The following is an 11,298-nucleotide window of genomic DNA, read 5'->3' on the forward strand; positions in this document are numbered from 1 at the left end:
ATATTTATATTTCGTATATAACACTCATGCCAAATCACAGACAATATCCAATCTAATATAATTATATGGATATAATATCCTGCTCACGTTTTTCTTGCTCCTGATACGATTCCGATCATGAAAATGCCGTGACCGGCCCCGATGTGATCAGATCGGCACAACCCTAAATACTACATACTAGTGTAGTGTACACCATACTATACAGTACAACATCTCTTGGCTACATCTACAAGCTCAAGCGACATGTTGTGAGCTTGTAGATCTGCTATGTTCAGTGAACGTGTGTTTCACTCTACACCGTCTGTCCCATGATCCAAATGGAGCATGACGTGTTCTTTGTAAACCACACCCCTTTCCTTTCTCATTCCGTCTCACAGTAATATCCGCTGTTTCCGCATCGATCCACCTCCGACCTTCTCGTCCAATGAGGCGTCCGGCGGGCCTGCCGTGTGGAGTCATGGTTACACGGAGGCCTCGGGGGTCAAGAACAAGTACGTTTCATCATGCAGTGATGTCATGTTCTTAGTAGAGCCTGACCAATATGTGTCTGCTGTGCTGTATGTACCCACATATGTACTGTATTATGTCTCTACAGAAGGGGTTCTCAACTTGGGGGTCACGACAAGTATTTTGGGGGGGTCCTCTTTTTTTTTTGCAACTGAATGGCTGGAAATGGAAGAGAATAAAGAGTTTACATATTTCATAGTACATTCATAAACTTTCTTTAATGATTATATCTGGTTTCAGTATTTATTTATGATGTATTTTCTCTATTATTAAAGGACCACTTCACCACTTTTCAACCTATCTTCATATAATAGGTTCTCAATCATGAAAGAAATGGAAAATGGAAATGGAAAAACCGTCTTCCAGTGACATCATCGACGGGGAATACAAGCTAATAAAAACTGCAGGCTTTCTAGTCCTGAAAAGTTGCAATGCGAAAATGGAAGCCATCGTTCTCACGATAATGAAAATCTAAACATTCTTGTTTAAAAAATAATCTTCCTAATGATGATGTCACTGGAAGACGGTTTCTAAACTGCCCACAGCCCTCCTATGAGACACAGACTGAGTAGAAAAAAATCGTGCCATTTTATCATGATTATTAGTGAGGACCTATTATATGAAGATATAATTGAAAAGTGGTGAAGTGGTCCTTTTAAGGTGATCGTAATTTGTATTGGGGGCGGGGCGGGGGCCGCGAGACATGGCCAAAGCCAAAAGCGTTGAGAACCCCTGCTCTACAGTACATCAAATATACAGATACAAAATGTTTAGAGCGCTTCTCTAGGTACTCAATGATGTTTACAAAACAAAATAAATAACTATTAGAGAAACAGAGTAAAGAAAAAGGTGGACTGTCATAACTATAATATATCTGACCTGCAGTATGCTATCCTGCAGTAGTAAACTCACTACTCCAAACATACTATTTCTACTGTATGTCCCACTTGCAGGGGAATGTAGACTCGAACCCGCGACACACTGTCAGGCTGGATTACCAGCCTAGGTGCCGGGACCGCTCGGCCGGCCCAGGCCCAGTTCAATCATCTCTATTGTATACTTCAGCTATGTTTCCTCTACAAGCCTAAGCTCACTATTTGTGAAAATAATCTTGAAAGATCTTTACCTGGCTGACACAATATTTTCAAATGGGGGTCTAGCACACATTTGGGTGGTACTGTACTTCTAGACATGAAAATGTTTGTCAAGTGAGACATAGGCATGAGAGTGTTCCCATGGTTACTACTGTAGCGTGTGGATACAGGAGTGTGATCAGTCCGTGGGCAGATGCATGTGAGAAACGGTATGAGGGGCACTTCATTGTGTTCAGCTTCTTTTTGTCCCCCCTTTTTCTTTTTGTGAGTCAGGTTTTTAGCCCCCGCAATGCTCATGTGGCTTAATGGCACCTTGCAAATTATTTAACTCATTAAGACCTGAGACCAGATTCTAAATCCTGAGGTTTTTGGAAAAACGTATCTGCGGTTCTCAAACGTTTTCATGTCAAGGACCCTCAGAATTATCTGTATTTGGCCACGAACACGACACCCCCATCTGAAAATATGTTCAGAAGCAAATATATGAGTTAAAATGCTTGCTACATGTATGAAAGAATATAATATGATTTGCATGTGTAGGGGGGATCGACGACAAAACGTTTATGAGCATTCTTCCTAATCTTTCAAACCCATATTTGGTTCTATGACACCAATATATTTCAAAAGAAAGAAGAGAGTCTCTACTTTCATCAGGAAATAAAAGTGTGTTTCTGCCATATTCCGTTCTTTAGTTATTGGCAGTTGTATATAGCTTGTTTTCACCAAAAACATCTGAGAAAAATGCTTTTTTGTGAAACTGGATCGATCATATAACTTTTCCGGCTTGGTTTTAGCTTTGATTTGATTTTCAGAGCTATGAAAAATAGTCCCCTTGGTTGTACAGCTGTAAAAAAGCTAAGAGAAACCCTGTGTGCTGTTTGTAAAACAAGCATTCTAAATGTCTGAAACCATTTACTTTAACCTTTTTGTGGTAAAAGCGCTCAAACTTTCTTCTCTCCTGCCTTGATCTCCTTACCCCCCTCCCTTCTTCCCTTTCTTTGTTTTCTTGGGAAAAACAACACGATGGGAGCTATATGCATAAAAACAAATTTCACCCACCTTTTTACTTTCATTGTCGTGATGCGACAATAAAGATGAATCTGATTCCGAACTCACGGGTTTGCCGAAGAGCGGCCTCTATCATAAACCACTGACGTTCTCTGACGTTGTGTCGTGTCTCTCTCCGTGGATGCAGGCTGTGCGTGGCGGCCCTGTCGGTGAGCAGTTTCCTGGGCAGCCGCGAGGCTCTGTACGGCGTGTTCGACGGGGACCGGAATGTGGAGGTTCCCTACCTGCTGCAGTGCACCATGAACGACGTGCTCGCCGAAGAGCTGCACAAGACCAAGAGCGAGCAGGAGTACATGACCAACACCTTCCTGGTCATGCAGAGGTTAGTACTAGTACCATAAGTACATGACCAACACCTTCCTGGTCATGCAGAGGTTAGTACTAGTACCATAAGTACATGACCAACACCTTCCTGGTCAGGTAGAGGTTAGTGCTAGTACCATAAGTACATGACCAACACATTCCTGGTCATGTAGAGGTTAGTAGTACAATAAGTACATGACCAACACATTCCTGGTCATGCAGAGGTTAGTGGTAGTACCATAAGTACATGACCAACACCTTCCTGGTCATGCAGAGGTTAGTACTAGTACCATAAGTACTTGACCAACACCTTCCTGGTCAGGTAGAGGTTAGTAGTACAATAAGTACATGACCAACACATTCCTGGTCATGTAGAGGTTGGTGGTGCAGTGGTGGAATAATAAGTCCTCTAAACATCTTGAATTCATGGATATATATTTTTTTGTCGCATTCCTAAACGAATAAATTGATGACCAGCTGTGGATCCCTATGGAGACACAAATAGCATCCTTTGCCTAACTGGTAATAGTAAGTCCAAAATACCAAATAACTTCAGTTAATGCTTAAAATAATGCCTTTTCTTTGAACCATTATGGAACCAAAAGCAGGGGAATAGATGAGCGCAATGGATAATAAAAATCCTAACTCTACCCCATCCCTGTTCATATACCGCACGTCACCAGTACTTTATTCTCCGAAACTTTTCCTGCATCCTCATCACTTCTTCTCGTCTCTCTCTGTGTCCTCTGTGACTTCTCCTCCTCCGTCGCCACATGCTGCAGGAAGCTGGGAACAGCCGGGCAGAAGCTGGGGGGCTCTGCGGCGCTGTGCCACATCAGGCACGACCCCACCGACCCCGGCGGCTGCTTCACGCTCACGGCCGCCAACGTGGGCAAGTGCCAGGCCGTCCTGTGTCGGGACGGCAAGCCGCAGGCGCTGTCGCTGCTGCACAACGTCGGGCTGGAGGAGGAGTACCTCAGGGTCCGACAGCACAAGGCCATCATCACTGAGGTAGGGGGTGGGGGTGGGTGGGTGTGTGTGTGTGTGTGTGTGTGTGTGTGTGTGTGTGTGTGTGTGTGTGGGCGCGTGCCAGTGTTGATTTCGTAGACAAAATGTGTTCGTCGGCTGGCGAGAACTAAATAAAAACTAAGTTATGATGACTAAGATTAAGGGCCCTATATTTTACTATCTTGAAAAATATTTTTAAATAGTTCAACGTGTCTACATCTACACGTTGTGAGCTTGTAGATCGGCTATTTGAACTTTTTTTAAAGGCTTTTCAAAATGGTAAAAAATGTCAAGTAAGTTTATACAGTGGGTTTAAATCTGTTAACTGTAATGATATGACTCAAATCATATTAGCTTCATGATTATTCATGTCTGTGTTATATTGATCTGTTTTGATTGAGTTGTAATAACTTGTATGTTGTATGGGTAATTCAATAAGACGAGTTTCTTGAAGAGTAGACGTTTATGTTTAGAATAAGAATAATGTGGCAAGTTACAGATCAGGAGCACAACATGTTCTGGCGGGCTCTGTATGAATAATGCAGGAAGCTAGCACAGCACCCTGGGAAAGCTGTCTGTCCTAGGCATTACTAGTCAACCTATAGACTCAATCAAAACAGATCAATATAACACAGACATGAATAATCATGAAGCTAATATGATTTGAGTCATATCATTACATCTCCTTTTCTTAAAATAAAAGTTTTACTTTTATAAAAATGAAATGAAATATTGTAGCATTCACAAACCACAAATAGTGTTGCTTTCAATAAACTTTAACAATTTTGTCAACATATCCGTGGCGGCCCATCCATAGGGGCTGCTACTGATGTGAATAAAAAAGGGAAATTAAGTCTCTCCTATCAAAAGTCCTGCTAGTCTCATTCTCCTGGCTGCTATTTTCTGGCTCACCCTTGGCATTTCAACATAAAGATTCTTGTTGGTAACACGTGTACTCTTGCTGATGTTAAGTACTGCAAAAGTGCTTTGAAACAGTCAATGTTAGTTAGTTTCCGGTAGTTAGTTTCATTTATTGTCCACGTGTGGAAATTCGTCTTCGGTCTCAAACAGTAAAAAACAAACGGTTACAACAACAGCAACAACACTTAACAACACAATTATTTTCTCATGGCAAAAAACTGCAGGACAACAGTGGCAGATACATTGGAAAACAAACAAATCTAAAAGCAAGACATTTCAGATGACTAATAAATAGATCTCATACAACGAAAAGCTCACAGTGCTTGGCTATTTTCTGTGTAAAACAATGACAAAAACATTCAATAATGTTTTAGTAAAATCACTGTCCTGAGTGTTTGTCCTTACCTCTGGTTGTGTGTGTGTGTGACGGATGCCGTCAATATTTAAGGAAGTATACACGAGAGAACGCTATCTACCCAGAACATCAGACAATAGATCGCTGTCCAAATATTTACAGAGCTTGCCATTCATTGACAGTGGCCGGTCAAAACAGCTCCACACGCCCCTGGCTCCAGAACTATGGAATGAACTTCCCATTGCAATCAGAAGTGCAGACACACTCCCACTCTTCCGCTGTAGACTGGAAACTCACCTCTTCAGACTCCATCTTAACCCACACCACTTGCCGTAGCACTTGCACTAGCCTCAACAACCTTACAGGCGAATGCAAAGGCTAAAGTTATGTATTGTTCAGACATACCGTAGCACTCTGGCTCTATAGTGTATACTCATAGTTTCAGATACAGTACAGATATTATACTGTTAGATGGATGTTAGGCTCTTAGCTTGTATGTATTTGATGTATTACCAATTTGTTCTCGCTTACTGTAAATCGCTCTGGATTAAGAGCCTCTGATTAAATGCCTGAATTGCAAATTGTACATCATGATCATTTTAAATTGAATGTTTCATGTAGAAATGCGTGTGTACTGTAAGTCCACTGCATTCCCCATCACGTCGTTGTGTGCATGGTCCGCTCAGTGACGTCCTTTCCTCTCCTCCGTCCTTCACTACAGGACAACAAGGTGAACGGTGTGACCGACTCCACGCGCATCATGGGCTACTCCTTCCTGTACCCGTCGGTGCTGCCGCGGCCCTACGTGCGGACGGTCGCCCTCACGCCACGGGACGAGTTCTTCATCCTGGGCAGCCGGGGCCTGTGGGACGCCGTGTCGCCCGCCGAGGCCGTGGAGGCCGTCCGCAACGTGCCCGACGGCCTGGCCGCCGCCAAGAAGCTGTGCACGCTGGCGCAGGGCTACGGCTGCACGGACAGCCTCAGCGCCGTGGTGGTCCAGCTCAGCGTGAGCGAGGACTGCTGCTCCTGCTGCTGCTCGGAGCCCGGCGGCCCCCAGCCGCCCCCCAGCCCCGGGGGGTCCTCCTACCCCTCCTCTGCGTCCAGCATCAAGGAGCGCCCCCCCCTCGGGGGGGACGGCGGCTCCTCCCTGCCCGTGCCCCCCGGCCCCTCCTCCTGCAGCGAGATCAGCAGCGAGATCAGCGCCAGCGAGATGAGCAGCGAGGTGGGCTCCACCGCCTCGTCCGACGAGCCCCCGCAGAGCTCCCTGGCGCTGCTGCACGAGCAGGCCCACCAGCAGCAGCAGCACCTCCACCACCAGGCCCCCGCCCTGCACCACCAGCAGGCCCACCACGCCAGCAACGGCGGCAGCGCGCAGCCCTGCCAGTACCCGTACCCCTCGGCCTCGGAGCTGCCCTCCTCTGCCCTCCGCGGCTGCTGCGCCCTCCACCCGAGCTCCTTCCAGAGACAGTTGTCCAGCGCCACCTTCTCCAGCGCGCTGTCCGAAGACAACGGGCTGGACAGCGAGGACGAGGAGCCCATCGCCGGGGTCTTCTCCAACGGGAGCCGCGTGGAGGTGGAGGCGGACATCCACTGCCTCAGGGGGGCGGGAGGGGCGGAGTCCTCTGCCTCGTCGGCGGCAACGGCCCAAGCGCCACCGCCACCACCATCATCTTCATCAGCCCCGGATCGTAGCCTTCTGCCACCGCCTCCCCCACCCCCCCCACCCCCGCCCTGCACCCCCGAGACCCCCCCGGAGGAGGGTGCGGTGGACACGAGCCTCTCCCCCTCCCCCCCGGGGGAGGAGGGGGCAGAGGGCCTGGCGGAGGAGCGCGAGGCCCTCGGCCCCCTCCCCCACCGAGGCGTCGGCGCTGGTGAAGGGGGGAAGGGCAGGGGGACGACGAGGGGCAACGGGTCGGTGGCGCCACAGGAGAGGAGCCACAACCTCATCGAGGTGGCCCTGGACGCGCCCTCCCGGAAGCCCGGCGGGGGCTACTTCGCGGCGCCGGCGCAGCCCGACCCGGACGACCAGTTCATCGTGCCCCCCGAGCTGGAGGAGGAGGTGAAGGAGATCATGAAGCAGCATAATCAGCAGAAACAGCAGAATAATAAGCCTCCCGGTGGCGCCGATCAGCCCGCCGACTGTTATGACACGCCCCTCTGAGCAGCGGGGCGGGGGAATCAGCCCTCAACTGCTTCTGACATACGTACTAGGTAGGGGCGAGGCTTCCCTCATGTTGAGGCACCGAACGGAAGCCTGTACGGGTGTCTTTCTGACAGAATTACCAGCCTGGTAACTGTCTTTCTGACCGAATTACCAGCCTGGTAACTGTCTTTCTGACAGAATTACCAGCCTGATAACTGTCTTTCTGACAGAATTACCAGCCTGGTAACTGCCTTTCTGACAGAATTGCCATCTCAGTGATGCAAATAGCCTGCATCCTGGATCCTTAGACTCACTAAATTGATAAATTACGCAATCATGTCACCCCTCCGGGGGTCCTGGGATGCAATACTGTACTCGGTACTGTACTGTACCCATCTAAAAGACCACCCCCGGGTCCCGGGACCCATTACATTGAAATTACATGACTGCCTGATTAATGCATTTCTGATAGAAATCCAGTGTGATAAATGTCTGACAGCGCCTAGTAGTACATGAAAACACCCGTCTCATGTAAAAAGAAAGAAAATCTCCACCCAGTAGGGGGAGGGGAAGGGGAGGGAAGCCCTCCCCACCCCCTCCCCATATTTATGTCAGAAGCCGCTGAGGGCTGATTTTACCCTTGTGCTCCCTCCGGAGGCCGTCGCGACGAGCACGGCGCGCCACGCCGCGAGCCACGCACAACACCGATATACCGTCAAACTGTACCACTCTGGCCCCCTTTTCCACTGGTTGAACCGGTTCAGTTCTGTTTTCCCTGCCTGATATTGAACCAGTTCAGAGTATTTCCACTGAAGTTTAATTGGTTCAGAACCCTAGAAGTTGGTTCGGAACTGGAACCAAACAAAATGTCCGCCGGTTCCGTGAAAGCATCATGGTTCCAAGAATCTAGAACGGAACTAGAAAGTTATTTTGGTGGAAAAATCGGCCTTTGATCTCTGCAGTATGCGGACACACAAATGGACGAGATTCCTCCACGGGTCCATAAAAACAAAAAAAATATATATGTCTGGTCCTATTCTAGACTGTCCACAGCCTTCCAGCACTCTTCTTAACGACCTCGTCACTGGAGTGCCACCATGCGTCGAAACCTGCTCCGTAACCCGTTTGATTTTATTATTTTTTATTTTAAACTACTTCTAAGCTAGAGCAAGCAAATGAGCCCTTTAATGATACCCCAAGGTCACAACCTTCTCACAGACTGGAATTTTTTTTTTTTTTTTTTGTAGACCACCAACCAACCAAGTATGTAATATTCAACACTATAGTCTCTCTGCAATTGTGTTAAGCCTGATTTATGCTTTGTTGTACACTTGTGTCACATGCCAAACAAATAGTTAGAGAAAGTTAACCAAATTTGTGACAATTTACGGGGGAAAAAAACGTCCATAGCCACTTTTCCAAATGCCATGACTCATGACATTTCTGATAACAGCTATGTCCGTTTTTAGCCGTTTTTTTCGTGCAGAACAAATGCTTGCAATGGATTCAGAATCATGAAAAACCCCTAGTTTGACCCGTCACGTGCTACTTGAGCATGATGACATTTTTGTAAATGTTGCCAGCATATAGGTTGTTAATGGTACCCCGACTTTCAGCAACTGTCACAAAGTTTCCCATGGGAGTTGGGTTGGAATAAATTGAGAGGTGATAGTAGACACCTTTATGAACACATTGAAGAAAGCTTTTGGTAAGCATTTATTTTGCAGATTGGTCACAAATGTGTCTAACCTTCCCTAACTAATAAGCTCACAATGCAGCACATTGTGAGCTCGTAGATGGGCTGTTTTCGGCACACAACATCGTCGTACAACGGAGTATACATTAAGCATTAGCCTGCCACACAACACCTGTTGATATGGATAACGATTCCATGGTTTGTTAGGTAGTTTTATCTTTTTTTTTAAATAATCTATCATATCTTTTAATGTGAAGAAAGTTGCTGAGAGAACTTTTTAAAAACAGTCACGTAATCTTTTTATTATCTATGAACTGTCGAATGGTACACACGCCAGTAATACCACGCTTAACTGTTGTAGATAGGGCACTTAAAAAGAAAAAATACTGTATTTCTTCAGTAAAATCATGGCTATCGGCCTATAAAACAGCATAGAAATTTTTTGTAGAAATTTTAAAGACTAACTCCTAGGAGTTGCATACTGTACTCTTTATGGTGACTTAGTCACTTTTTACTAATCTTCTCTGAGAGAAATGGTGATTTTTGTTTTGTTTTGTTTTCCAATGATTGTAAATAAGAGAAACGTTATATACTGAGTCTTTTAAAGGAACTGTGTACACCTGTGTGTCGGTGAATGGTTTTTAGTGGTAGGGAGAGTGTGTGGTTCACTTTGGGGTTTCGCTGTTGTGGAGATGTCACCCTCCTTTATCTTATACTGTAGAAGCAGAAATACTCTCTCTCTCACACACACACACACACACACACACACACACGTACTGTACACACACAGAGACACATTCAATCTTGTACACACAACCGCAGTTCAAACACTGAAACATTGCACAACACAACGGTATAATTATTACTAATGTAGTACGGCTCGCTACCCTTTTTGTCCAGTCGTGAAGTCCTGTAGTCATAACTATATCTGATGTACGTACATTCACACGCACAGACTGTTGCATGCAATCTCGTCGCATGCACATGCACACGCGCACACTGAAAATGTGTACTGTATGTGCAACACACACACACACACACACACGTGCAAACACACAATATTCGAGTCCCACCTCCCTCCTACAGTAACTGTTCTCACCGGCATGACTGTGTCAAGTTCAGTAATACAAACAAAGTATATTCACAACACAGATGTTCCTGTCTTTGGTATAATAAATCTTAAATTTGTGAATATAAACACAATGCTGTCCTTGTTATTCAAAATGACAAAGTCAGTTATGCCTCGGGGTCCCCCAAGAATGAAGTTACTAATGTTGTTCTGCCTGGAGAGGGAAGTCTGGAGCTCTCTGGAGCTGTTGCCCCCGTGATTGCAAAGTGTGATTGCCTACATCGCAGCCGTCGAAAATGGAATCGCTTTTGGCTCTGCGTTGATTAAGCCACCCTCGACACGTGATTCAGATTTGGGATGGATCGGACATTCCGTGCGTGAATTGTGTCGTTTTTTGTAAAATAGGCCCCTCCCACTAACTTCGGAAGACGATTACGGCCGAACGATACAGAAGATCTAAATTCTGACTGTGCTGTTTTAATCGGATAGGTCCGGAGATCATGTGTACCGATTTTTGTGAGATTTGGACAAAATCTGTAGGAGGAGGAGCAAAAAGTGTGTTTTGAACAAAATGCAAAATGGCGGAAAATCTATCTAGACGCAAATGGGCTATATGGGGAGATGCGTCATGACCCAAGGAATCCAGGGGAAAAATATTTTTGATTTTATGACCTACGGTTCAAGAGTTATACCCAAAAACGTAAAATTGGCTGTTATAGCGCCACCATGAGGCCGACCAATATACTTCTAAGGTAATTCATTTTAGTAATTATTATGAATCTCTCCTCCAAGTCTTGCAAGTATAGCCCTTACGGTCTCAGAGGAAAAAATACTTAGTTAGTTTTTGCATTTTCCCATTCATGTCTATGGGGAAATTTAATGCACTAATTAATTCATATCAATTAAACTATCCAACAAATGTCTTAGCAAAGCACAAGCACACGATTCCCGATGTAGCCCGTCGTTTTGACATATGGCTCGAGTGCGTGGGAGGTATAACGTGGCAAAATAAAGTTTATCTAGTATAATAATAAAGAAAAGGGCACAAAAGCAATAGTATGATTGCCCTCAGGGCAATCACACTAATTAGTCATTTACTGTAAATGTGATATATATTTTACGAGTATATAATCT

General features: G+C 45.7%; 1 protein-coding gene across 1 annotated transcript in view; it reads left to right on the plus strand.

The window, feature by feature from the left end:
* The window catches only part of phlpp1 (PH domain and leucine rich repeat protein phosphatase 1), a 78,355-nt gene extending 68,105 nt beyond the window's left edge, over window positions 1-10,250 (plus strand). Inside the window, exons 14-17 of the mRNA XM_080778766.1 lie at window positions 378-491; window positions 2,797-2,991; window positions 3,755-3,983; window positions 5,978-10,250. Of these exons, the coding sequence (XP_080634892.1) occupies window positions 378-491; window positions 2,797-2,991; window positions 3,755-3,983; window positions 5,978-7,417 (1,978 nt within the window). The 3' untranslated portion in view covers window positions 7,418-10,250. The remainder of the gene's footprint in view (window positions 1-377; window positions 492-2,796; window positions 2,992-3,754; window positions 3,984-5,977) is intronic.
* Window positions 10,251-11,298: the final 1,048 nt, after the last annotated feature.

Source organism: Protomyctophum bolini (genome assembly GCF_963924005.1).
Source record: "Protomyctophum bolini genome assembly, chromosome: 12".
NCBI classification, from domain to species: domain Eukaryota; kingdom Metazoa; phylum Chordata; class Actinopteri; order Myctophiformes; family Myctophidae; genus Protomyctophum; species Protomyctophum bolini.